Source organism: Dreissena polymorpha, chromosome 4 (genome assembly GCF_020536995.1).
Source record: "Dreissena polymorpha isolate Duluth1 chromosome 4, UMN_Dpol_1.0, whole genome shotgun sequence".
Lineage (NCBI taxonomy): Eukaryota > Metazoa > Mollusca > Bivalvia > Myida > Dreissenidae > Dreissena > Dreissena polymorpha.
The window spans coordinates 56,095,865-56,121,980 of NC_068358.1; the positions used below are offsets into that span (position 1 = coordinate 56,095,865).

At 34.3% G+C, this 26,116-nt stretch overlaps 2 protein-coding genes across 3 annotated transcripts; one reads left to right on the forward strand and one right to left on the reverse strand.

Annotated features, from left to right (window-relative positions):
* Positions 1 to 2,376: 2,376 nt before the first annotated feature.
* LOC127879735 (uncharacterized) lies at positions 2,377 to 5,636 on the forward strand. Its single transcript, XM_052426752.1, has 4 exons — positions 2,377 to 2,472; positions 2,819 to 3,087; positions 3,587 to 3,721; positions 4,164 to 5,636. The coding sequence occupies exons 1-4, from the start codon at positions 2,457 to 2,459 to the stop codon at positions 4,305 to 4,307; spliced, it is 564 nt and encodes a 187-aa protein (XP_052282712.1). The 5' UTR covers positions 2,377 to 2,456; the 3' UTR covers positions 4,308 to 5,636.
* A 708-nt stretch (positions 5,637 to 6,344) lies between these two features.
* On the reverse strand, positions 6,345 to 22,158 carry LOC127879957 (protein mono-ADP-ribosyltransferase PARP15-like). Of its 2 annotated transcripts, none has more exons than XM_052427096.1 (11): positions 21,884 to 22,158; positions 16,689 to 16,916; positions 16,212 to 16,455; positions 14,823 to 14,997; positions 14,218 to 14,315; positions 13,828 to 13,962; positions 11,735 to 11,848; positions 11,201 to 11,392; positions 9,089 to 9,322; positions 8,617 to 8,871; positions 6,345 to 8,184 (listed from the first exon to the last, which is right to left on the reverse strand). In XM_052427096.1, exons 1-11 carry the CDS (start codon positions 22,010 to 22,012, stop codon positions 7,925 to 7,927), a joined length of 2,064 nt encoding a protein of 687 aa, XP_052283056.1. In that variant the 5' UTR covers positions 22,013 to 22,158; the 3' UTR covers positions 6,345 to 7,924. The 2 variants fall into 2 exon arrangements, with proteins under 2 accessions (XP_052283056.1, XP_052283055.1); XM_052427095.1 differs by lacking the exon at positions 21,884 to 22,158 and adding an exon at positions 18,020 to 18,452.
* Between the last annotated feature and the right edge of the window lie 3,958 nt (positions 22,159 to 26,116).

Below are 26,116 nucleotides of genomic sequence, written 5' to 3' on the forward strand. Positions count from 1 at the left end.
TAAAGATGACCTTCCTCTGTTGATGTCAGCAAGGAACTCCACGAGAATACCCAGTTTAAATGCAGGTAAATAGTTTTTAAAAGTTTCCGATGAACGGGTAAACTAAAACCACACGTTTAAATAAAACCCAATTTAAAGGTAATTGAAGGTTTATTCTAAAGAACTGATAGATACGGTCGTGACGAGTTTTGTATTACCGATCTTAACTACTATACTAGGGATTTCCACAAGCGATGATTGGATGTAGTGCGAGTTCATTTATCATTGATTTAAATATCTAAAGGGTCAATGGTAAACCGAGTCCCATATACTATTACCGGATGAGAATAAGTAAATATTGAAAGTTGATGTCTCTTGGTTTGCTTCTTTAGCGTTATTCCCAAAACGTTTGAAGCCGCATGAGCATTTGTTTTCTTTTTAAAGTTTCCGTATAATTTTATCAAAACGACCCCAACTGAATGTATTTCTTACGTTCGTAGATTTATGCTTCGTACGTTCTAAACAATAATATTTTACGTAAATGACATTTTTGGCAAGTGTGTGAGTTTGTGTGTGTGGTTATTGCAAAATAGCATAAAACTTATCTTTGTACAAATTGGAAAAGTATGTAGACTTATAATATCAATAAAAATAAATGAAATATATTCATTCCAGGGATTCGAACCAGATACGCCTTGATGCATTATATGAAGCCTATCAATAGGCTTCAAAAACAAACTACTTACTTTAAACACTATGATACTAAGATACGTTATTAGAAATGATCAATGACAAAACTTGATAATTTATATAATTAAACTGATGTGTTCAACATTTTCTTAGTCACGAGTGTTATTAGGCTGTTGTAAATGTAATGCAGACTTTGTTTAGTCTATGACATTTGCTTTTGAAAATTGTTAATTTGTCAAGCTGTGAACGTATTTCTTTTACTCTCGTAAGGTATCGCAAAATATTGTTTTTCTAACATGTAAACTTAATGTTCCTATAAGATATCTGACGTACTTCATGTCGTGCGTATTTGTTGATGAATTATTTGTTATACTTCCTTTGAATACGATTAAACTAAGTGGTCATGCACTTAGTAAATTGGTTCACTGTAGTTACAAAAAGGATACTGCAGTTAGGGTTTTTACGTACAATTTGTTTACTTTCAAATCCCGACAATTTAGCTGATTAAATATTGATAACGTTGGCCAACAAAATCTGAATGTTTGTCTGTTGTTGTTTTTAGTTTGTATTTACAGTTTTCGAAAAGGACACTGTTCTTAAATGGTAATTATGCGTATCGTGTTTTGTTTAATAATAAACAATAAATAAGGGTTATACAAATATTTTTTACTCCGAGGTCGTTCTTTGTTACGAGGAGCGGTCAATAAACTTCGATTGTACATGAACACATATAGATATATATCTGCGAGTTTTGTATTTATTTTTACAAGAATGTTACAGCATTTCAGCGATATAAAGAAGATCAGTAAATAAACGTGCATATTGTTTTTACGGGCAAGTTTTAAGCCGATCTAAGCGCTCTATATAATGTATCTGTAATTATTTTATGCTATATAATCGCTAATGAATGCAAAAATCAACGTTCTAGGGCGTATAGTTTGCAAATAAAATCTATCTGCACATTCGACGAGTCTGATATGAAAGTACAGCATGTTCCATCAGTTTCAGAAATAAAATACCATAGACAATTTTTCGGATAACGAAAATATTGCATGCCTATAATATTAGCCTCTGTGGCGCGATGTTAACTATACCCTTAAACTGACTATGATATTGTATATACCTAAAAGATATACGTAGGCCACTGACATCTGACAGTCCTACATAAGTTAAAGGGGTACGGTCGTAGAAATCATAGCATGTCAACTAACCAATTACCACACAGGTTATCCTTGTGATTGGATGGATAAAACACCTCCACAGATACTTTTCTGTGCATTACAAACTGAGCTAGTGGAACATGGTTTCAATGTTCATATATTAGGCGTCAGCATTTGTATTTTTTTATTTCGCCCGATTATTCTATGCTTACTTTTATACATCTATGTTGGTAAAGCTTTCATCTGTATCCTGTAGACCGTTCATTTTTAAATGGCGGCATTAAATTGGCTGAATGCGTTTGACAAAAGGTTAACAATATCTTTCATTGCTCCTGGATATTTGCTTTGGATTGTCTCTGATTTATTAAACAACGCACTTTTTATGTTTTAATGCGCTCTCTCAAATGTTTTGGGGTAAAATTCTGTCGAAAAACTGATCGATTTGTTGTGGCCTAAAACAGAACACTGTTGACAACTTAAGCATGTACGTGTTGAGTGTCGGGTCGTGGTAATCAAAACAACACGTCAAAATCATGTCCTGTTTTCCAGACAGTATAAAACCATTGACTTAACTTTATTTTTAACACTTGGACAAAATCGTTTCCTTCGCATTTTGTTGCAATTTTCATGATGGAAAAACCCGGTAAGGCTTGCATATACATTTTTATATATTCCATATCGCATGTTGAACTTCAACGCGCAATCAAACTTTGCGTTCGAAATTGTGATTTGGAATGTATATTATCTAGATTATTTTTTAGCCGAGGTCTGCTATACATACTTACTCATTAAACGTTCGTTTATAATTAAAGTAAGTCTAATTAGAATCCTGATTTTATTGCAAGATTAAAAACACGCTAGCTAACAATTTGAATTATTAAAGTATTACAGGTATTTTCAAGATTTTTTTATAAATAATTTTCTAATTGTAATATTTAAAATTTGGATATAAAATCAATAATACCTCATTGTTATCAATATTTTATCAGCCTATGACACCAAACTGAGTGAACATCCAGGATCTCAGCAGCAGTTTCAACCTCAGCAGCAGTTTCAACCTCAGCAGCAGTTTCAACCTCAGCAGCAGTTTCAACCTCAGCAGCAGTTTCAACCTCAGCAGCAGTTTCAACCTCAGTTGGAGCAGCAGCAACCGCCAGTCTTCACTCAACAAGCAGTCAATTACGGACAGTCTCAAGGCAACCAGCAACAAGGTGGCTACATACAAACAGGCTATGTTGCAGCCCCTGATCAGGTTGTGGTAAGTTAAACATGCATTGCACAGGACAGGTCATGGCAACTATAGTTCCTAACACAGGACAATTTTTTACGTAGTATGTTTCTGTCTGATAGGGACTTGTATACGGAATTGGGCTTTTTGGAAGCTCGTCATTAAATGCGTCAAATTAAATAATGTTAACATCGCTACTAAAGCGGTCCAGTAAAATACAAGAATTTAATATACAAAACGAACAATAACAACACAAGTTTACCCCAACCTGGGTTCAAACCAGTGACCCCTGAATCAAAAAGTTATTTCCTGAACCACTCGGTTATTAAGCCTATTACTTATTATCGAGCAATTTATACAGGAAAACTATATTTACCTTCATTAGCAAAAGGATTTTGTTCGCAAACCGGATGAAGGTTTGCTAAAGGTTTGCGAACAAAATCCACTGCCCTCAATTGTGAAGAACGCTCTCTATTTTGTCCTTTCCACCTTTAACAATTAAGGAGTTTCAAACGATATTTTAATCTAGGTTTTATCCCAACCCCAACCAACCCCAACCACACCGGCACCGCCAACACCTGAGGAAGATATGTCGACTGCAATAAAGACGTGCGTGGCTTGCTTCTGGCCTACTGCAATCGTCGCCATTATTTTATTCATGAAGGTAATGTGCAAGTATTGACTTCGGTGTTAAAAAGATATTCAACTGTCTTAAAACACGACGCACTGCTTATTGCAAACAATTTAAATGCATCGTCTAAACAGTCTTGTAACCGATGCTGTAAAACAACCACTTATATGTCTATTACTGATGTTGTTGCTGATATAAATATTTAACTACTTGCATTTCTTATTTAAAACACAAACAAAGATAGTTTTTTTACTTTAAGACTTATACCACACAGTACTAATTTACATTCAACGAATACGAATGAAACGAATGATACAGGAAACCGGATGCATTGCGATTGGTACAATATTAAAAGATTTTTATGTTTGATTGTTGATCTCCCGAATATTTACCGAGGTTAATCCCATATAAATATGCATTGCGTTGCATGCTTGATAATACTTAATTCTTTCTACGTTTGTAACTTATTTTGCAGTCAAAAAGTGCATTAGCCAAAGGTGACATTACGAAAGCCCAACAGTATTCGGATGCTGGCTGGAGGTTCATTTACAGCAGTTGGTTGATTGGCATCATCTTGTATATCATAGTCATCGCGGTGGTCATTAAACTATTAACCTAAAAATGTAATTATGGTAACTGTAAACTTCTCAAATTCGTATGCTTTGTTATACCGTTACATCTTAGCACATGTATGTAAAGGCACTGTATAACTGAATTTTATTCCATGCAATACAGACTATTAAAAATGCCATTTTTGAATACAAACAGCACTATCTTGAAGTGGCTACAATGCAGGTTAAACAAATAATGATTTGGTCTAATTATTTTATATTAACAGTAATTTATAGATTAACAGTCGCTTGTACCTTTGGTAAAGACAAAGAGTGCGAAACAATCTTACTTTAGTCACATGCAAGCATGGGTACTCTACAGAAGTATATATCGGATGTAAACGCTTTGTGGATCTTAGTAATAAAACATACATCACCTAGCGGCATAAAATTACAAATCGATCGTTAAACTGTGATGAAAATAAATTAGCCAGGGGAAGAGACACTAGTCTTCACGGACATATGTTTTCTAGGACATACCCCTCAAAACAACCCCGGATCATTGCCCAGTATGCGTCTTATGTTTTCATAGTTTGATAACTTGTCACAGTGATGAAATAATTACATTTTGTTGGACGGAATAGTTGGACGGAATATTGATGCCTTAATTTAGTGTCCATAATAAACTTATTAAAATATCCAGTTATTATTTAAAACAAAGTGAAACTTTTTGAAAATATCATTAACATCATCACTTATTATTTAATTATATCCTTATTCTCCGATTGTAATTCATGGCAATTTATGAGACCAGTCATCGGTTCGTCTAATGAGCCGCCGTGAATGCGCGCTCGTGAAAGAAGCGATCATGATCAGGTAAGGAAAACACAAATCTTCCGCATATTCCATTTGCAATCGTCTCTTCCCATATTTAACGGTGCATTTAAGCATTAGAATTAAACAAGAATTACGTATCAGCCTTGGGGTACTACATAATGTAGGAAATATATTTTTAAATTTAAATGTAAAACGGAAGTCAAAGACATACAATTGCGGGTCAGCTAGAGAGAGGGGGCGTGAACCTGTGCCTACCCCAGTAGTTCGCACCCTTGCGTAATTATTTTTGTTTGCCATCATATTTTTAAACAAACGCCAATACGTGTTCAGTGTTAGGAATGGTAAATGATTTGCCAAATGACTGTCGTATTCAATATTTCTTAAATTGTATAAGAATAGAAATATAAACATAAATCTATGCGGTATAACATGTTTTCTTGCATGCAACGGAATTCATTGTTTGTAAAAACTAGATGTTTTGTAAATGTTTAATGAGTAAATATGCATTGAGTAAGTGAAAAACAAGGAGAAAATTTACGAAATAAGACCATAACAATCTTCATGTATTTTTTTTGCATAAGCATTCTTCTACATCTTACATGTTAAGTTGACTGTGTTGTTCTTGAATGTTTCTGGGTTTGAAGAACGACACAAATAACCACCAGAACGTGAAAAAGTGCGCAAAACGATGACTATGCAATTTGTCACCATTTCTGTAATTCATCACGAACTAGCGTCCAGAAAACCCTCCAAAAACTACAAATATTATATGTTTAGCCTACTATGTTCTTCTTGCATGTTGTAATTTGTTTAAACCTGATTACACACCAGAACGGGTAGAAATCGGCCACCACACTTATTAAAATTGTAATTTTCGGAAAAAAACATAAAATTGCAAAACATATGCATAACATTTCTTTGGTAATTTTACCTGGAAATAATAATAAGTCGGCATTTAATTTAAATGGGTTTAAAGTACACAAATATGCCATTCTTGAATAAACAATCGTTGGTTTAAACTATTTTGTCCTCTTTATGCATCGAACCTTTACTTTTCGGTCGAAGAAGTATATATCAATGAACGGCAAATTAATTCGTCTTCCAGCGATGGGTCGATTCCATGCCCATTACCTGTTTCATAATGGCTTCACACGCCGCTTCTTATTGAGAAGCAAAGGCAAAACGAACAAGTTGCACCAAGTTGTCGTCGAGAATGCTTGATGAATAGGTGGATACACTGGCCGTGAGACAGTACACTAAGATCTAGATGGCCATTCGTATTTATTTTTATTTTCAGTTCATAGAATAATGACACCCCAGAAGCATTATTAGAAATTCTTGTAAAACCATGCTAGTCGTTTTTATAAGGCAAGTGACCATTTGCCTACACAATACAGGTATATACAATGCGACACTAAAACAACACAAGATTAAAAGTTGGGGTCACCGCATTGGTACGGTCAATTCAAAGCATCTGGGTCTAAACGTGTTATTGACGCTAGTCTCACGCTTAGCCTAGAATTAATTACTTGCATACACGTTTATTTAGACATAAACCTACAATCATCTTTAAGAATAATGTAAATTAAATCAGAACATTGTCGTCAGATCCTTGCGAACTGGTTACACATTTCGGTATAACACGAAGACTGCCCATTGGTGTATTCCAGAAACTTCAGATTACAGACATACGTATTTGTTTTCGTTCAATGGCTATTGCTATGTATTCAATGAAATTCAACACAAAAAGATACAACACTTTCTGACATTGTTTCTAAATATAAACTTACATTCGTAAATATCGTCGTACAAAACCAATTTTTTTTTTAATAAAAAAAAAACAATGTTTAAAATGTAGGGACGGTGAATACCACATTTATTAAAAGCGGTTTACTAACAAACATACACTAAGATAAAGCCATATGAGTTATGAGTTTATACATATTAGCATAAAATTATATGATTTTAAAATCGTGTTTTTTTAGTTTTATGATAATATTTAAATACTACGCAGCTAGGCAAAGTTTATTTCACTTGTATTATGTATGATATTAGTCAGTTACTTAGACTAATATGTATTAGTTGTTAAATGCATAGGATCGCTGTATTTGTTATAAGCAGTATCTAACATATGAAAAGTTCATGTCATACTAGTTTGACAATTAATGCATTCTTATAATAATAAAAAATGTAAATTTAGCTACAAATACTGCAATTACATATTAATATAATAATGTCCTTTATTAATGACAAGTCACTGATTGCCAAACAGTTTTACACTTAAGCCTTAACACAAAACGAATTAACTCAACCGCTGATAGACTCAACAGACTGGAAATACGGCAACACGGATTATAATTTATGTATATGTGTACGATATACTACATCCAAACATGGATTATAATATAATTATGTATTTGTGTTTGATATACTACATACAAATATGGATTATAATGTATGTATATGTGTATGATATACTACATCCAAACATGGATTATAATTTATGTATTTGTGTCCGATATACTACATCCAAATAAGGATTATAATGTATGCATATGTGTACGATGTACTACATCCAAACAGCAAACAACAAACTGCTATGATACTCGATGAGGATCAACGTGAATCTTAAGCTGTACCAGCAGAATGTTTTGCAATTGGAACATTTTTATCACAAGTGGATAAAAGACAATAAATCTGATTCAGCGCTCACTACACACTGAAAAGTCAACACCGCAAACCAATAGTCTTTGAAAGATGGAACAATTCCGATAGTCAAGACTCAAAAAAGTTATTTGACCTTCAATTGTTGGGTCTGAGTTAGAGCATTTGCCTATTGTGTGCGGCTTTAAACTCGGTCGTAATTTATTACATATTCCGGATATACTTGAGACCCGTCGTACACGACGAATTCTCTGAAAATAAATTGCTCCTCTGACACGACGCTGTCATATCTGATCACGTGCTGACATTCGTGGTTATTGCATGAGAAATCCGTGCACGGTGGTCGCCTAATTCGACGACAATCGGTCACACGACAGATGTTTCCAAGACAGGCTCTCACTAGGAACATAGTCAGTCCTGTTGATCGACGGGCGTTTTTGGAGTCTGAGAATTAATCCAATCAACGTTAATTTGACATACGAACATGTTTTAATAATAAAACAAACAAACATCATATTAATTATCCGCACAAAGAGTATGGGCGAACGAACGTACCTTGCATCATATTTAAACTCGCAATCCATATTTATTCATTAGAAACGCAATATAATGCTGATCACCTGCTGAATGTTTTAATGTATATATTATTATTATGTTTCTAAGAAAATCCATTTTGCCTATCACAAAGAGTGATCTGCAAAACAAAAGTTTCACTCTACAAAAATACTTCTGTTGTAAAACACCAACTATGTGTAATAAAGGACATAAAGAACATATCAAGTACACGTTGTTGAACCATAAAACACCTTAAAAAACTTGTGTCATTACGAAACAAACAAAAATACATATCACTCAGCTTTGGTGAAACAAATTTACCTGAGTATTGGTCGGCTTTCGTGGAATTCTCAGCCATGTATACGGCTGGCCCTAGGACGCCTTTGGCTGCTAGTCTAGGGTCCAATCCTTGTGCATATACCTGCCCTGCTCTTTCAGTCTTGGTCCCGTGGAAGAAGTACTCTTCGTTAACTTCCTGGTACAATCGTTTCGACCATTTGTCGTTTAACAGTTCTCTTATATGTGATGCACCACCTTTCATGTCCGGAACATCACTTAGCATTGGGTATATACCCGCTGAAACAGAGATGCGTATGTTCGATTAATTGTGTCAAGAATATAAACATACTAAAAATACATATGCTTGCTGGGCGCCACACACGTGTGTTTGCAGACTAAGTACTTTTTTGTAAACTTTTACTTGTATTTGATAATTATATATAATATAATCTGAAAAATGTGTTACCTTTTATAAGTCACTACGGTCTGATACATTTTAATTTATTTATCCTACCTTTTCCCGACGCAAGGAACATCGCCTGTCGTCTGGTTGCATATTGTTCGTATAAAGTCGGATTCTCCACCCTCTGTATTTTTGTTATCTTTAAACCGTCATACTTTAAGTTGCAGAGTTCTTCAGCTTCACGACCTAATCCTAGAGTGATGGCTTCCCACGAGTTCCGTACCAGACCTTGAATTATTGTGTACGTTTCTTGGTCCACATCCACTAGATATAAGGGTGTTTCACCTAGATACATACACAGACATGATCATTTCTAGCATTTGAAAATACATATATTGAAACAGGTATATTTTTCAGTCGTGTCGCAATTTTACACATTGCTAACCTTTATAAAATGTGCACGAAGCTTTATTAATTAGTACAACGGACACTGACGTGCTGTACAGTTATTGCAGAAAAGTCTTTAGACCATCAACTAAGAGCTAGGGGAAATGATCTAGGGTGCAGCATAAACAGTGAACAGTGAAACATCGTGAGACAAATAACCGTAAATTAAAAAAAAACATCACTAATAATTCCCACTTTGATGAAACACTTAGAGAACCACGTGTTATCTGACAACTGGTATCCGACCCACAAACAAAGAGACAATATGTCGCCGTGGCGGTATTGATATGGTGTCCGCCTAGCGACGGGAGTTCACGGGGTCGATCCCCGCTGTGGGGAACTTTCTAAGAACTGGGTTTAGGCACAGGAAACGAACTTAAGAGCGTTCCTACATTCCTAAGGCTTTCTATGCAATCGAGCTTAAATGTATATGCTTAAACTTAACAGCGGGACACAATCGAAAGGCTTGGAAGGATTGGACGGCAAATAAGGAATCATTCAGCATGGCAGGCCATTTATAAAGATACGGACCCCATAATGCATGCTGCATTTGGCGTGCATGACTCTCGTCTTTATATATATTCAATTTTGAGAGGGAGTCAAAATTATTGGTCACGCATAAAGCTTATGAGAATAATCTTTACAACCTACACTGATGTGCAAACAACACAATGTTTGGACTATGTCTACGCAAAGAAAAACATTCCACCATCTAAGAAACTTGATGTGATCAACCATATCATTTGATCAACTTTAACAGAAGAACAGAAAGTGGTGATATTGTGCCAATTAGTTATACAGTACGGCGGGAAAAAACAGCACTAAATTCGTGGCAACTGGCTGAAGGTTGATTTTCCCCTCGGAAGAGGACTTTCAAGGTTTTGTACAATAACGCTGCTCAATTTAGATTGGACTATTCTATGCGGTCCTGAAAATGCGGCTAACTACTTACATTGTTGAAAATCAGTACTTATATAATCGACCCACACTAGCCATAAAATAAACTTACCATCAAAGAAGAAACCGGGGCAAGTAGACATATAAACTTTGAACGCCCTACATTTATGTAGCAATTTCAATTTTATAGTTTGAGTGTCACCAACAACACTGACATACTGGAAAGGTTAGTAGAAGAAGGGCTGGGCGAGAGGACGTGCCTTCTGGACATGAATCGTTCAACCCAGCCTTCTCTAAAGACTACTGTAGCGTTTTTCTACGTGCTAAATTTAAGCATAGTTGAGAGCCATTAACCACAACTTAACAATATTAGGTCTTTCACCTCCCTTGCCCAACGTTGGTCTGTAAGCACTAGAGGCTTTCTCAATATTGTCGGTGTTCCATGCTTATATTATTACGAAACTCCAGTGACGAAAGGCATGGACAAAAGCAGAGTCTAATATTAGGTAAAGGCTGCATGTACCTTTAGTAAGCTGTGGCACAAGCTGAGATCTGTCAATCTAGGGGGATTGTTAGGCCAAATTAACTCCCCTGCTTTCCGGATCACGTGCCGATATTGAAAGGGCAAAACAAGATCTTAGCGTATGACATTGGATGTAGCCCTAGTATGCTGTAATACTCATTTAATATTAGTTTTATATTAGATTTGTTCGACTACCAACTAAAATCGTCGAAAGTGAATGTTTTTGGTATCAAGTGGAATTACATATTGGAGCGTAACATTTTTGTTTTAAGAGGAAACGGTTTTTCCTCTACCAGTATATAATGCCTGATAAGTTTTTATTATTTATGTGAATGACCAGAATCCTGGCTATTTACCTGTGCCATTGAGTTTCCATTCTTTAATACTTTTGTCGGACGTGAACTTAGTCCAATATGGCGGGGGATGAATGTTGGCCGTGTACATGTATGAACAGAACTCGATAGTCATGCGCTCCGATTTCGCTTCAGCTACAGCGCTGGATGCGAATGCTTGCGACAATAAAGGCTGTCTGTGTCTGGTGTAAAGCTCTGTAATAGCCATTCGATATATTTACGAGTGCATTTAAATATGTCATTTATTAAACAATGGTTTTAACTTAAAATAAAATAGAACTGCAAGACGTTTTGATGCATCGCCCGATTGATTGCCAATGCTCCGAATCAAATATCGGAGCAAAAACCTATTTATCAAATCTGGTTTTATTAAACTATTTCTAGATGTTTTGCAATACTTTTGTATAAGACTAGAAATTTCTATAAAGTAATTATTGTATTTTGAATTGCTTGATTCTTTCTATGTTAAGTTTCACGAACATGACAAAGCAATACGAAATCCTGTCACATCGATTAAATATGTTTATTATTACATACCGCTTGGCACCATATGCTGTTCTGAAGTTTCTGTTTTCTTGTTTGTCTGACTGTCCCGTTCATTAAACGGACCCAGGTCATCCCGTGGACAGGGCGACACAAGTTCTCCAGAGTCTATTGGAACATGATTTCGTTTGTTGAGCCGACTATTAATTGTTTTGATATTCTAGGTTGAGTTTTCGATACGTTTGCGCTAATTTCGATCATAATCACTTAATTAATTATTATAAGTATGTGATACATTTGCTGCATCTATCATATTAACTATATAGTTATGTTTTAGTCGGTGTTCTGTTATACACGTAGTGGGTAAGAACAAGCATTTCCAATCCGAAATAGTTTCTTTGGTGTTCTTGTTTACTAAATTATCCCCCTCCGTAGGCGGAAGGAAATAGTCTATTGTCCTTTAATTGGTCTGTCCGTCCTTCCGACACACTTTTGTGTCGGAAGCAATATATTGGAACTGCTTTGGCCGATTGAATTGGAATTTGGTATGATTGTATATATGGATCAGAGAATGATTCACGTCAAATTATGTTGCAACCTTTTGCAAATAGGAGTTATGACCCTTTCTTATAATAACTCAGAACACTTTTTTTCTGGAGCCATATCTTGATATTGCTTGTGCATATTAAATTGAAACTTGGTATAAGTATATGGATCAGAGGATGATGCACTTTAAAGTGCATATATTTATAACCGAGGTATGGTCCTTTTTGTCTTGAGCGTACCCTTTTCATATAGGATTTTATCTGTATTATTACAAGCCACAGATATTTACCGTACCACATTTAACATAAATCATCTAAAGCTGAGGTACATGCAAAAACCATGACACTAGAGTCAAGGTCACGCAGTACGGTCAAATAAAACTATTTTAATCAACTATTAATAATGTATACTTCTTTATGTAACAAAATATTCTGAAATTGCTCTTTTTTAGCTCGTTTTGTGCTACTGATTAAACACAGGTCGCACGGTCAACGTAAATGGCACACAATAAGGTCGAATGCAACATATTTTGATTTAATATGCCTTATTTTGTTAGGATGTTACCATACATCGAGGGATATTCTGCCATTTGTAAATAACGGGGTAATGACCCTTATTGAACTTCCTTTTTATGCCCCCCTTCGAAGAAGAGGGGGTATATTGTTTTGCTGAATGTCGGTTTGTCGGTCGGTCTGTGGGTAGACCAGTTCGTTTCCGGTCAATAACTCGTCCGATTTGACCGATTGGCTTGATGCTTCAAATGCGCATTGGATTTGGGCAGTAGATGACCCCTATTTAAATTGGGGTCACTAGTTCAAAGATCAAAGTCAATGTGAAATTAAGTGTTAAATTGGTTTCCGTTCGATATGGATGTCAAGGTCCTGTTTGGGGGTTGGGTATCTGTTTCCGACCGAGGAGCTCTTGTTGTATAATATTGTTTTGACTTGAGCTGTTTCTCCAATAACGAACCACAGCCACGAAACTTACCAAAAGTATTCTCCATCATCTGGAACTGAGTTGAATGCAAGAACCATAATCCCAGGACAAAGGTCAACATATTGAGGTCCAATATCACACATTTAATGAATAATGTTCATTTAGCCAATACTTTACTCAGCATCAAGTGATTCTGTTATATCTTTCTGCGATTGTTCTTCTTAATCCTAGTGTTTGTCACTGGTGAGACTCAGGTCTCTAGAGTTATGGCCAGGGTAATACAGTGAGATCAAATATTACAAATTAAATTAGCTTATTGTGTTAGGATTCTATCTTACATCAATGATTTACAAATGCCCATATGCTATTGTTCATCGTAATTAGTAATGAGGCACATACAGGACCCATGCCCCTATCGCAAAGACTAAGGTCTCACAAATTTCAGTTGTGGAGATTTTTTTTAACTACTTTTAGGTGTTTCATTTAATTTTTATTAAAGTGTATCAATAAAGGATTCTCTAAGAAGTCGTATACATAAATATTGAAACATAAACAAAGAAATTCTGGCGGCGGATTTAATTAAACGAATTTACTTATTATTGTTATATTTTATCAGAGTTACAAATGCCTATAAAAATGCGTATAATCACAACTTGTATACATGCCTTTGAGGTCATATATCACTTGTTGTACAGATTGTAGCAGTCTTCCTTTCGATGTATAAAACATTCCAGCATCGTTCTTTTGTATAATGTAGTGTTTGACACGCTCAAGTTTACCAACGGAAATAACGTAGCTGCCTATATAAAGAAAAACAACGGTAACTGCGCATAACTCTGCATTCATATTATAAAAAATATCAACACGCGTTTCCATTATACAAGCTTACACTAAGTAGTTCTTTGACAGAGTGTATACTTAATATCAAAAATAAAACAAGCTCTTCCAACACAAACTATGGATCGGTTTAGTATTAATATTTTTTAAACTCTTCAAGATCTTAACATTGTTAATAAAAATATTTCCTAATAACATCGATCATGTTAGAAACTTACCAGGTTTACTCTCACTGTTACGGACCAGGTACACACCAACCGGGTGTACTAAAAGTTTTTGCTCGGCATCAACGCGAGAAATATTTCCGAAAAAGAATCTGAAATTAGCAAGCAAAGTTTCCTCCTTAAAACGTCTCACATAATATCGATGATTTATTCTAACTTTAGAGTTTGTGAAAGAAATATAGAATCTTGCACGAGTTGCCATATCATACAACATTTTATTAAACGAGTTCAGAAATTTTGTTAGGAAGCGAGCCTTTGGCGAGCTAACTAACGAGTTTCCTGGACGAGTTTAATAAAATATAGTATGAAATGACAACGAGTGTCAGATCTTTTTTATCACGTGCTTTTAAATGAGCAAAATAAATAAATATTTACGCAAACATAATGATAAATCCCGAATGTTGTTTACATTTCGTTGGTCATTTTACGTTGCAACGTCATTTCAGCAAAATAGCAAAATGCGATTGGTCAATCGAACGAAAACTAAGCCAATAAAAACGCTTAAAAAGTATATTACACATGTGTAAGGTGGAAATATTCGTAATGGTTATATAACATGGGAAACAGGTTATGGCAAGTGATAAAAAACAATATCTCACTCTTCATTTTCCAAAGAGCCAACTTGTGTACTAGTACAATCGGAAAACGAGGATGTAATGCTGGTTGCAACGGCCACATGTCCTTCAGTTTTGCCGGCCGTTTTCTGCAGTTTGTTTTGGTTAAGACGGCCATTATGTAAACTAGCACCGTCGGCACCGGGAGATAATTCTCTTGCTGCAAGAGACGCTTGTAAATCAGTTTCGATTGCTGCAGTTTATTGTCCTTTAGGACTAAACATAAAGGAAAATCAAGAGGTCTCCAAAGCGCTCTCCTTAGTTCACGGAAACATATTGTTGAAGGCTTGACCTGATGATCTTGCTCATGATACACATATTCACATTTGACCTTAATAATGTCAAGATAAACATTCTGACCTCATCACGTGATGAGCATAAATATGGACTCTACATTAGTAACATTTGTTTAAGATTTGACAAGGTGACCTAGTTTTTTTAAACACCTACCCTAGATTCAAACTTGTCCTTGAAAGTGTAAACATTAAAATCTGCAGCTTATGTTTCATCATGCCTGAGTAATAAATATTGTCTTTAGAATAGTGATATTTTTTTATTGACCTGGTGGCATGATATCTTGATGAACGTGATGCAGATTCATATTTTACACAGACATTGTAAAGATACCTATTCCTACCAAGTTTCATCAAGATTGAGTAATATATGTGACATCGATAGTGGTTTTTTGACTAAGTAACTTTTTTCATCCTTGATAATACGACAATAAACATTCTGACCAAGTTTTATAGAGATTCAATCTAGAATGGTAAGACTTTTTTTGTAAAGATTTGACTTAGTGACATAGTTATCCAACGAACATAACCTAGATTCGAAGACGGCCCTTAATATTAAAGACCAAGATGCAGCAAGATTGATACATAATGTATGCCTCTATAGTTCTAACAAGGTTGATGTAATATTTAAGTAGATTACATAGATTTTGAACGTACATGACCCAGATTTGCACTTAGCCTCTACTTAAGGTCAACAAGATTGAGTCATAAATGTGGGCTTTTTATTAGTAACAATGTTATTCATATATTTGACCTCATACCACGTCTACGATACTGGTGCTGGTCTAACATTTCTATTTAAGATAAGTTTTCCTCACAGCATGTGATTTTAAGTGCCCTCATGACCCGGAGTTAACTTTATTTACCATTTGGACTTCATGCAACACACTAGAGAACAATCACAAGAGGACACCGAATAATGGAAGTATTGCAAATTCTATAGCATTTCGTTTTTTTTTTCCTTTTCATGTGGTTTCTAAATCATAATTCAAATAGCATGCAGACATTTATTGAACCAAGTTGCTTCGCGTTAAATGTTAATGCAAATATCCTGCGTTGAAGACATGTAATCATATCTTACCTGCACATGCCGTTTTGAATACAGTAAACACATCCGTATTCGAAGGAAATAAAACAAAGTACACGACGCAGACACTACTACTAGGGTTCCCTCTGCTAAATTCTTCCACAGCTTCGAACATGGCGTTCGCAACATCGCTTTTGGGGAAACGCAGTTTTCCAGTTCCAAGCGCGGGGAAGGCGATCGTTTTCAGTGAAGATACATTTGCTTCTTCCAAACATTTCTTTACAAGTGTCTTAATTGCCTTAAAGTAAAATGCTGTGTCTTACATATACATCCAGTTTTAAAGGTTGTTCTTAAACCGACAATAAAGCATAATTATAATTTTGTTATATCAGCTATAGTATTGAAACTGACACACAGTTTTTATCTCATGAAACCAATTTTACAAAACGTCATTGGGAAATCGATTAAAAATTGTACATGTGTATGCATAAATTGTGTATTTGTGGAAAAAAATATGATTGGTAAACATACCTTAGAATAATCTTGTTTTCGTGGCAAAAGTATCAAGTGATAAACCTTGGAGCATGCCAGACTCCCGCCGGAAGTTGCGATAAGGTCACCTTCTTTCAATGGCACTTTGTCTTCATGTTTCCGAATTTCGAGTTGCATAGCTTTTCCGGCCTTTTCTACAATGTCCTTAGAGCATTTCGCTCTGTCATGATTGAGGTGCGAAGTTACAGTTGTAACGATTACATCTACCTGTATGATAATTATAATTATATTGAATAAAATGTGAAAACTTATCTGTAACTGCTTAGATAAATAGCTCCAAACCGCGCCCTCTGTTTCAACGGACCATTCCAATATCTGTAAGAATTCTTATCTGCGAAAAAAAGTAAATGGCACTTCTCTGCCTATGGATTCCTTACTTCTACCCCTATTCTGTTTTAATCAACGTAGTATGTTAACGCTTAACATGCATGTAAAAACAATATGCTTATATTAGCTTAATCTATGACATGAAACTAGTTAAAACAAGCTTTTATAATTGGTATAAAGCAATGTACAATCATATTTCATAAAATGAACGCACGAGGAGCACATTCAATAGCGTGTACACGCGTTAAATATTTGTTCATACAATCTTAATGTCAATCATTTGTCAGGTGAGCTTCTCATCCCGCTGCTCTGTATTTGTTCTCATGTAATTCATCAAGCAGTATTTCCAGAATACATCAACGCCATAATTATCCAATCTAATTTCAAAAGCCTAGGGTGCATATAATTTCGACTGTTTAAATTTATAGTTATTCCTTCATTATAGGATTTAGGATCTAGGATTTATTTCCAAATACATCGGGGCAGAAATGCCCATGAGTATACAAAAATATACAAAAGATGTTCTACACATGTCTCAATGTCAAGGTCATAATAAAAGATGCATATTGTTACACAATGTTATGAAGTTCAATATATTCCCAATTATAACATAATATTATCTTTAAAAAATACAGAGACATCTGAACAAATGAAATGTTTTACAATCCGATTATATATCATTTGTAAAATGATACGTAATACAGAATAATAAATGTATTGAGGAAAAATATTTTTTTGAGTTGAGCATGTTATGTGTTTGGTGAGCGTGTGACAGGTTTGTACTTTAATACTGCTTAAATTATTAGTTATATGTATGGTATGTATTTCTCAATTTAAAAGCTTTTTAACAAAAATTGCCAGGCTTCTATTTATTTTAATATTATTGCACTTAATAAGTTCGATAAATTTCGGTACGTTTGGTCTGACATAGTAATATTTGTTAATGTATTAATTTCTTAATTCAGTGTAAAGTCATATTTAACCTGGTATAAATATGGTTGTACCTTAAAAATAGAATACATAGTGTTTGAACTAGATCGCGTTGACTCGTTTAAGTCATTATTCCAATTTTGTAAAAATACATCTCTGATTCTTTCTTTAAACACGAGAAGAAACATATCTATGTCTCCAACACCTTGATATATCCACACATGGGAAAAACCTATAGATTGTATTAAAATCTTAACATTATATGCCCATGACTTCGTATCATTATTGTTTTTTACATTTTCTAACATGGTATTATATACATTAAGCCATGTTTCCGTAAATAGAAAAATTTGGTGAGATATAAGCAGTCTTTGCATTTCTTCGTCGCCTAATTTGTTATAGGTTTTACCCACAAGTCCTTAAACGTTCAATAAACACATCATGACCTCGTTAAATCCCTAACTGCATTCCTAAGTACGTTTGTGAGTGGCCGATGTTTATGCACTCCTCGGTGTCGACTTGCTGGGATCCCAGCGAGTAGTCACGTTTTACCTCATTTGACGGGTTTCCTTTTCTATATTTAGATTCGCGTATTGACTTCGTCGCGTTTCCACGTGGTTCCTGTTTAGGTTTGTTTGTTGACGTGTTCTTTTGCAACTGTTTGTTATGATTGTTAATTGTGTTTTGTGTTGACATAACCACTTCACTAAAGGACTGATAACGTCTTTCTGTTGCTGATGAATCTGGGAATTGATCAGCACAAGGTTTGTCATCGATTGATTCTTCGCAGCTGTGTTCACGATTTTCGGCTACTTCGAACACTTCTTCATTTTCAGGGTGACTTTTCCGATCAGCTCTTGGTATTGTACTATCGACAACTGTGTCATTCAAATTAACACTGTAGTGTTTTCGGTCTTAATTATTTCTTGTATCAGCCGTGGTATTACCCAGTCGGTCCATGTTCGGTGTTTCATACCAGTCTGAGAATTTATCTTTAACCACTTTTCCTTAAACATATAGTCTTGCTGAGTATCTGATCTGCATGTTTAAGCGTCTACTTCTCGCGTTACGTGCTTCGTGGCTATTGTACAGCTCTGCTCGTGCTCTGGATATTTATCTGGGATATTGCCTGTCAATGTCAAACGGTGTTCATTTCAGTTTATATGTCTTTGCCATTATGATTTCTGTTTCAACATAATCCCTGAACCGTATAAACATCGGCCGCTTACTTTCATTGGTTCGTGGGCCGTTTCCTATTATATGTGCTCGCTCTATATATATTTCACAAGTGTCAATATCTAGTTCATTCTCAATAAAGGATCGAACTAAGTTTTTTGCATCCCTATAAATATTCTCCGTAGGGCCATATATTACTATATTATTTCTCATGCTTCTTGCTGTTGACAGATTCAAAACCACCAGGCCCGCGATCTTGTCTTTGTTCAAACCGGTTTGTTATGGGAACACTATATTCAAAAGTGAATTTCTCTTCACTCCTCTCTTCACTCCCTGTTAAACACTCTTCTTCCGTCACGACACTTAAACTATCCATTGTTTCACTAGATATATATTTAATTTTAATGTAGTCTCATCATTTACACGTTTATACTATAATGTATCAATGTGATATAAACATCGACTTACACCTCTGACATCACTGACCACTAACCCATTATTCAAACTGACAGTTGTTAAAGAAGAACGTTTGCTTTGCTTAAAAGGGACTCGTTAACAAAAAGGAAAACTGACAATTAAAATTCATGTTTCCAAACATAAAAAAGCATTAATTTTCTGAAGTTTATATTCAATTCATTTAAACAAAATTATTAACACAAATAAAGTTATAACGTTTCTAAATGCATTACACCGATAATGAGTAAAAACTTTCATAACAATCAAGGCTTTCTAAAAAGAATTAAGGCCCAGTCGCAGCGCGTTATACTTAGCTTTTTGGTCTTGTTTAGATGAAAAAGAATCCTAGTGACAACAAAATTATGCATTGAACTGTTTTCTAAATAGAACACTTATTCGAAATATTCCATTTTTTCTACTTTATATATAAAATGGCAACAACAATACCTTAATTTATTATATACTTGTTTAATGCTTTTAACAAAATACAGGTTGTATCAATCGTTGAAATAAAAAATCCCGTATTACGCTACTCGCTGTTTCCAATTCCGTATTACCATACTAGCCGGACTACTTCGACCCATTTAATGACGTCACATTACACGCACCGAAAATAGAAATATTTTATCAATCTCTTGCACGACGGTTACATTACATTCACCTCTGTGTTGGGCTCAGAACGGACTATTGTTATGAAAGCGTCTTATTCATGTCATGATCATTCCAAGCGTTCATCATTGAGGTTACAGTATACTAAACAATCTCTTGCACGACGGTTACATTACATTCACTGCTAAAAAGAAAACCATCTCATAACATAATATCTTATATCAGTCTTAATTCATTATTATAAAATTGATGTGTTTTTTAAATGTTAAGAAACCACCATACATAAATACGTCGAAGTAATGCCTCACGTCACTCAATAAAAAATATGTTCAATTGTTTACATTTGTGAAGTGCGTGGAATGATTCCATCTGTGTAAATGGGCAATAAAATAGTTCCAAAGAGTTGCATTAAAACTCACAAGTTTTTGAACGATTTATCGTAAATTTCAAAGTCATATTTCTTAATTTAATGCATGCGATCTTAAATATCCACTCAAATATACATTGAATGCGTTTGTTCGGTTTTATCTATTTGGTAGACAAAATGGCGTGCTGAGCTTTATGCAGAGTTGTATGTGAGAGCAAGGAACGACAACTCTGCGTGGAGATTGATATTTTATATTAAATATATTTTATATTTTATATATTACGTAGTACATCGTGTGACGTCATTTCTGTGACAAAACACAATAGTTTTATCTAAACTCTGTAAGGACATGTCGGACGTGGTGTTTTTAACAGTAAACTATGTGTTAAAAACGTATTTTGGAGTGTGTGTTTATCATGCATAAATGTATATTTCGATAGGAATACAATAAGATAGTGTGGTTTAAACTAAGTTTCGATAAAGACATGGAAGATAGAAGTGGAAGTGGATATCGTTTAAACATTTTTGTTATAAACATCGGATTAAAGTTGTCAACTTAATTGTTATAAAATTGGATTAACGATGGCAATAAGGTAAGCGTGTCGGAAACCTGTGTTTTCCCGGTTCGAATGTTAACACGTTAATTTACAAAAACTGTATTCATACGCGTCTTAAATAAACTATGGCGCACCGTTTTAGTCATTGTTTTGTCAGTTTTGTTAAAGTAAAAAATACATTTGTTAACTGTTTTCGTTAGTTGTTGTATATAATAAAAGGAATATTACGCTAGTCAATTGTTCCAAGAAATTGTATCACTCTCGTGGCTTGTGCTATTTCGCATCACACTCGAGGCTCCGCCTCTCGTGTGATACGTCATCACACAAGCCACTCGAGTGATACAAACTCTTGAAACAATTGACTAGCGTAATATTCCGTATATATGACTAAGCTTTATAGAGCTTAATAATAAATTGTAATGTTGTGCGATACATTAAAATGTAATTAAATATAAAAAATTGCCGAATAATAAGAAACTGTTTAAGTTTTTCTTTTGAAAGATCAAATCAAATTATTAATTTAATCTTTTATTCTTACCAAATAAATAAAATGTTTTGTTTACTTAAAACTATAAGAGTGTTATTTTAGTATGTCGACAAGTATACAACCAAAGTTCAAAATGTGCATCATTATGAAACTTCCGGAGAGTTTTATTTAGCAGCTTAAATAAGTTACATTTGTGTGTATATGTGCAGAAAATAGTTTCGCGTTTGTTATTCACAACTTAAATACAAGTTTAATCCGTACAAACCTTAATCGGAAGTTCAGCAATGTCCGCGGTCAGTAGTATCACTGCAATGCCACCACATTGTAACGAACCCACTTGGCCTTCCACGTTTGACCCTTTGTTTGAAGATTTTCTTAACACTTTCTTGAACATCTTATTAGCTTATGACTGAGAAAGTAGATCTCCCATTTATCCTATTACCAGATGAAAATCGACAGAATAACAACGACCTTATAAACTTAAGCTTTATACTATCGCTATGTTTAGATCAGATTTGGGTTTTTCCCAAAATTTGAGAATATATTTTTGTCAACTACATAAAGATAAAATCGCCAAAAATGCGATATTTTATCATTATTAATGGAAAAGGGGAGGTAATAATAGGATAAATGGAATATTATGTGAGTTTTTTTTATAAAAATCAAGTTTAACATGTTCGGCTCAAACCACGGTAGCGCTCGACAAGCCTCGTGCTAACATGGTTCTAAGCCTCGCACGATAAACTTGATCATTATCCAAAACTCACATAATATTCTCTATGTAAATACGCAATAGGCTTTTAGTTTTTATGGCGATAAATCGAAAGCGTCTCGTCAGACAGGGGCGTCGGCAACTTTTCAACATTGAGGCGGCTATACGTTGTTTCCATAATTTGCTTTATTTCTTTGCTTTTCACTTACATCATACATAGTTGATTATGTGTTCATCGTTCACAGGCTGGAAGGCTTTCGGAAAGCAGGTCGTGTAAATTCGTGATAAAAGGAAAAAAATATATCACCAATATAAAGTGTGTATATGCTACTTTAAGCAAACACAAACGTCAACACGTTCATATGCTATGAATACGTTTTGGACGAATGGTACTTTGTATTGCCTGCTTGTAAGGATGGTATATTTCACTGGAATCTTAACATGAAAACAAATATGCAAATTATATTCGTTTTATAGACAGGTCGGTAATGTTATATTTAGCACAATACCACATAATTGGTTCGATCAAAATGCAATCGTTTTCGAGGTGTATACTATAAATGGTTCAATTAACGATCTTTTGTTGATTTCTTACTGTCAGGAACGAATTTTGTTGGGCAGTTGAAATCAGTTGACTGAAAATTATGAAACATATTTACAAAAGCCCACCGATTTGACGTTCGCATTAAGTCAAAATACATATAAGTGGTAACACATGTTATTCATACCTATATTTAAACACTCTTCAACACTTCATCTTCCTTCGCCTATGTATTCGAATACTATAATTTATGACATTCATCATTGATTCAGGCGAATCATAGGTCAGCATGATGGATGGTTATGCACAAAGTTGATCGACTTTAAACGGGAACAGATTTATGATTTTGAATGTGCTATAAACGGACAATAACATTTCTTTATTGACGTTCACTTTCTTAAATATTGGGGTGGTGACTGCCAACCCTGCCGTCTCATTGCGGACGCCCTATGAAAAGTGGTAAAGAGTTTAACAGCTCATTGAAATTCGCCGAATCGTTGGAAAACCCACTTGACCATTTAAGAGGGCTGAAAAAGTGTCAATCATGCAATCTTCCTGGTTCATCGACGAAGATTTTTTCCGCTGCTCTTGCTGCTGTTTCTGTAGCTGATGGTGATAATGATAAGTAATGAACTAAATGCATTCCGATTTGTCGATCAAAACATTTTCTGATTGATAAAATATACAATCTTGTTAAACAGATACATGGTAAACTTAAGAACTAAATATATGCATGCATAAAGGTTCAGGTTAATATTCACAAGCTTTGTACATTTTCAAGGCAAAACTGGTTGATTTCAATTAATTCAAGTCAACCCAGTTTTATTATAAGGATTTATGTTTGAATAATTTGTACTAAACATATGTTGATACATTCCAACGTGTTTATATAGAATTTATTAGTTTCCATTAAAAGACATGTTCTTTAAGTTAATATTTTATCATCAGCATCGGCATGTCAATCGTAAGTTTTAGATTGTCTGATAGCGTCTTACTTTTCAAACCACTATTAGTGCTGACAACTTCAAATTACGTTATCGATTATACTTAATGTGTTTGTTGCGAGCATATAAAAATAACAACAAAATTAACAGAATTAATTTCAGCAAATAAGTTTTCTAAGAAAGAGTAACGTTAATTATGTTTTGTCGTAGATACCTGTTAAAATGTACCGTTTTGGAAGACCTTTGTCTAGGATGTGTATAATAATAATACACATGCTGTATCAAATTTTAAAAAAACGCACGCCTAATGCGTGGTATCCCACGCAATTTCGTGCAAAAATAGCTATTTACTACGTATGGAGAAACCAAATGTAAATTGTACATGCCAAATAAATAAATTGTTTTAAAGTTCTAAAATACAATATTTTTTACAATTATTAGTTTATATTGATTAAAATATCACGACTGGTATAATACTTTACTTGAAAAATGTTGTTAAGATTTCATATTTTCATTGTATTCGGTAATAAATTTCACGTAGTATGTCTACCAGGTACAGTTGTAACTACCAGTTAACTATAAATAACACAAGTAGATTGATCATCATCGTCACGTGGTTAACCCAGGAATGCAAATTGCGCGTGCGTATATTTTATATTGCATATATTGTATATAATTGTATATATTTTATATATAAAATGATAAATCTACTTGCGTTATTTATAATTAATTGGTAGTTTCCTGGTAGAGATACTCATTTAAACTGTATTACCGAATATACTGAAAATATGAAAACTTAACAACATTTTTCAAGTAATGTAATATACCAGACGTGATATTTTAATCAATATAAACTAATAATTGTAAAAAATGCGGTATTTTAGAACTTTTTTTTTCGGCAATCTGGTTGACTGGGTCTTTAAACGCTATTTTACTAAAACTGACAATTCGTTGGAAATAATGTTTTAACATTTTTAATAATAAATAATTAGTGTGTCATAACCACCCAGGTTGGAGAAAAATTGTTTAAAACTATTCACAATTCTCAATATCATGGTATTAATTGGCTAACATGAAAATGCCTGTTATCTTTATTTGACGTAGCTATCACTGTTAAATTGACGTGTATGATCTGATTTATTAGAGACATACAAGAAGATAAGTATTTATGCAAAGCATCAAAGGGCGTCGGGAATTTCATTGTAAAAGGCACTCAATGAAGTTACATGGAACGATTTTTTTTCTACTGTAAATATTAATATATTGGCCAATTATTTTAAACAAAATAGAAAAAGATACTGGTATGACCATTATCTATGATTTTGTGTTATAACCCCCATATAACCATTTTTTATGATGTTGTGTTATAATCCCCAAATAACCATTATATATGATTTTGTATTGTAACTACCAAATATTTCATAGTTCATTTTATTTACAAAGGTTTACTTTTTTACTGGTATCCGTGTGCAGTTTTCATTAATGAAACAGAACTTTGTAAGTTTTACAAAATCTGCTTCATCTTGTTAGCGTAATTTCATATTTTTCTCAACTTCAAGGGGAGATGATTCTGAACTTATTCTTACGTTGCTCATTTACGATAGGGGTTGAGTACTCATTGATATGAAAACACTGTAAAAGTTTGAATTTTTTTTTAATGAAAACTGTAAATTGTATTAAGAAGCTGCATTTCACAATACTTTGAAGTTCAGTAAAAGATCATAATAGATTTATTACTCCGATATTCATCATTTTCAAAAGGGTCGAGTAATACTGATATAAAAACACTTAACAAGTTTGGAAAGATTCAGACGAAAGTTGTGAAATCTTTTAAACAAGTGGAAATTGTTTATTTTGTCAAATTCAATAGAACAAAAATCTGGACTTATCGTCCCAATATTTCTCATTTTAAATGAGGTAAAATGCTCATTGATATGAAGACACTTTAAGTTTGGAAAGAATCTGATGAAAAATGTTGACATAATCACCTAACCAAGCAGTTTTCAATTTTATTTTTAAATTCAAAGAGACATAATTCTGGACTTATGGTCCGATATTGCTCATATAGAGTTTTGATTGGGTCCTCATTGATAAAAAAAAACCTGTGACAGTTTGGTTTCAAAATTTCTCAAATCTAAGGAAGATAACTATGGACGTAATGGTCGGATAATGCTAAAGGGCCTATACCACCTGGATAGTAATACGTGTCGCGCTTCGCGCTCTATATATGGTTCTTAAAGAAAAACTCCGAAGAGTGCTTGACTCTAGGGATACGGGTTGCTGGGACACAGCTCCTCCTTG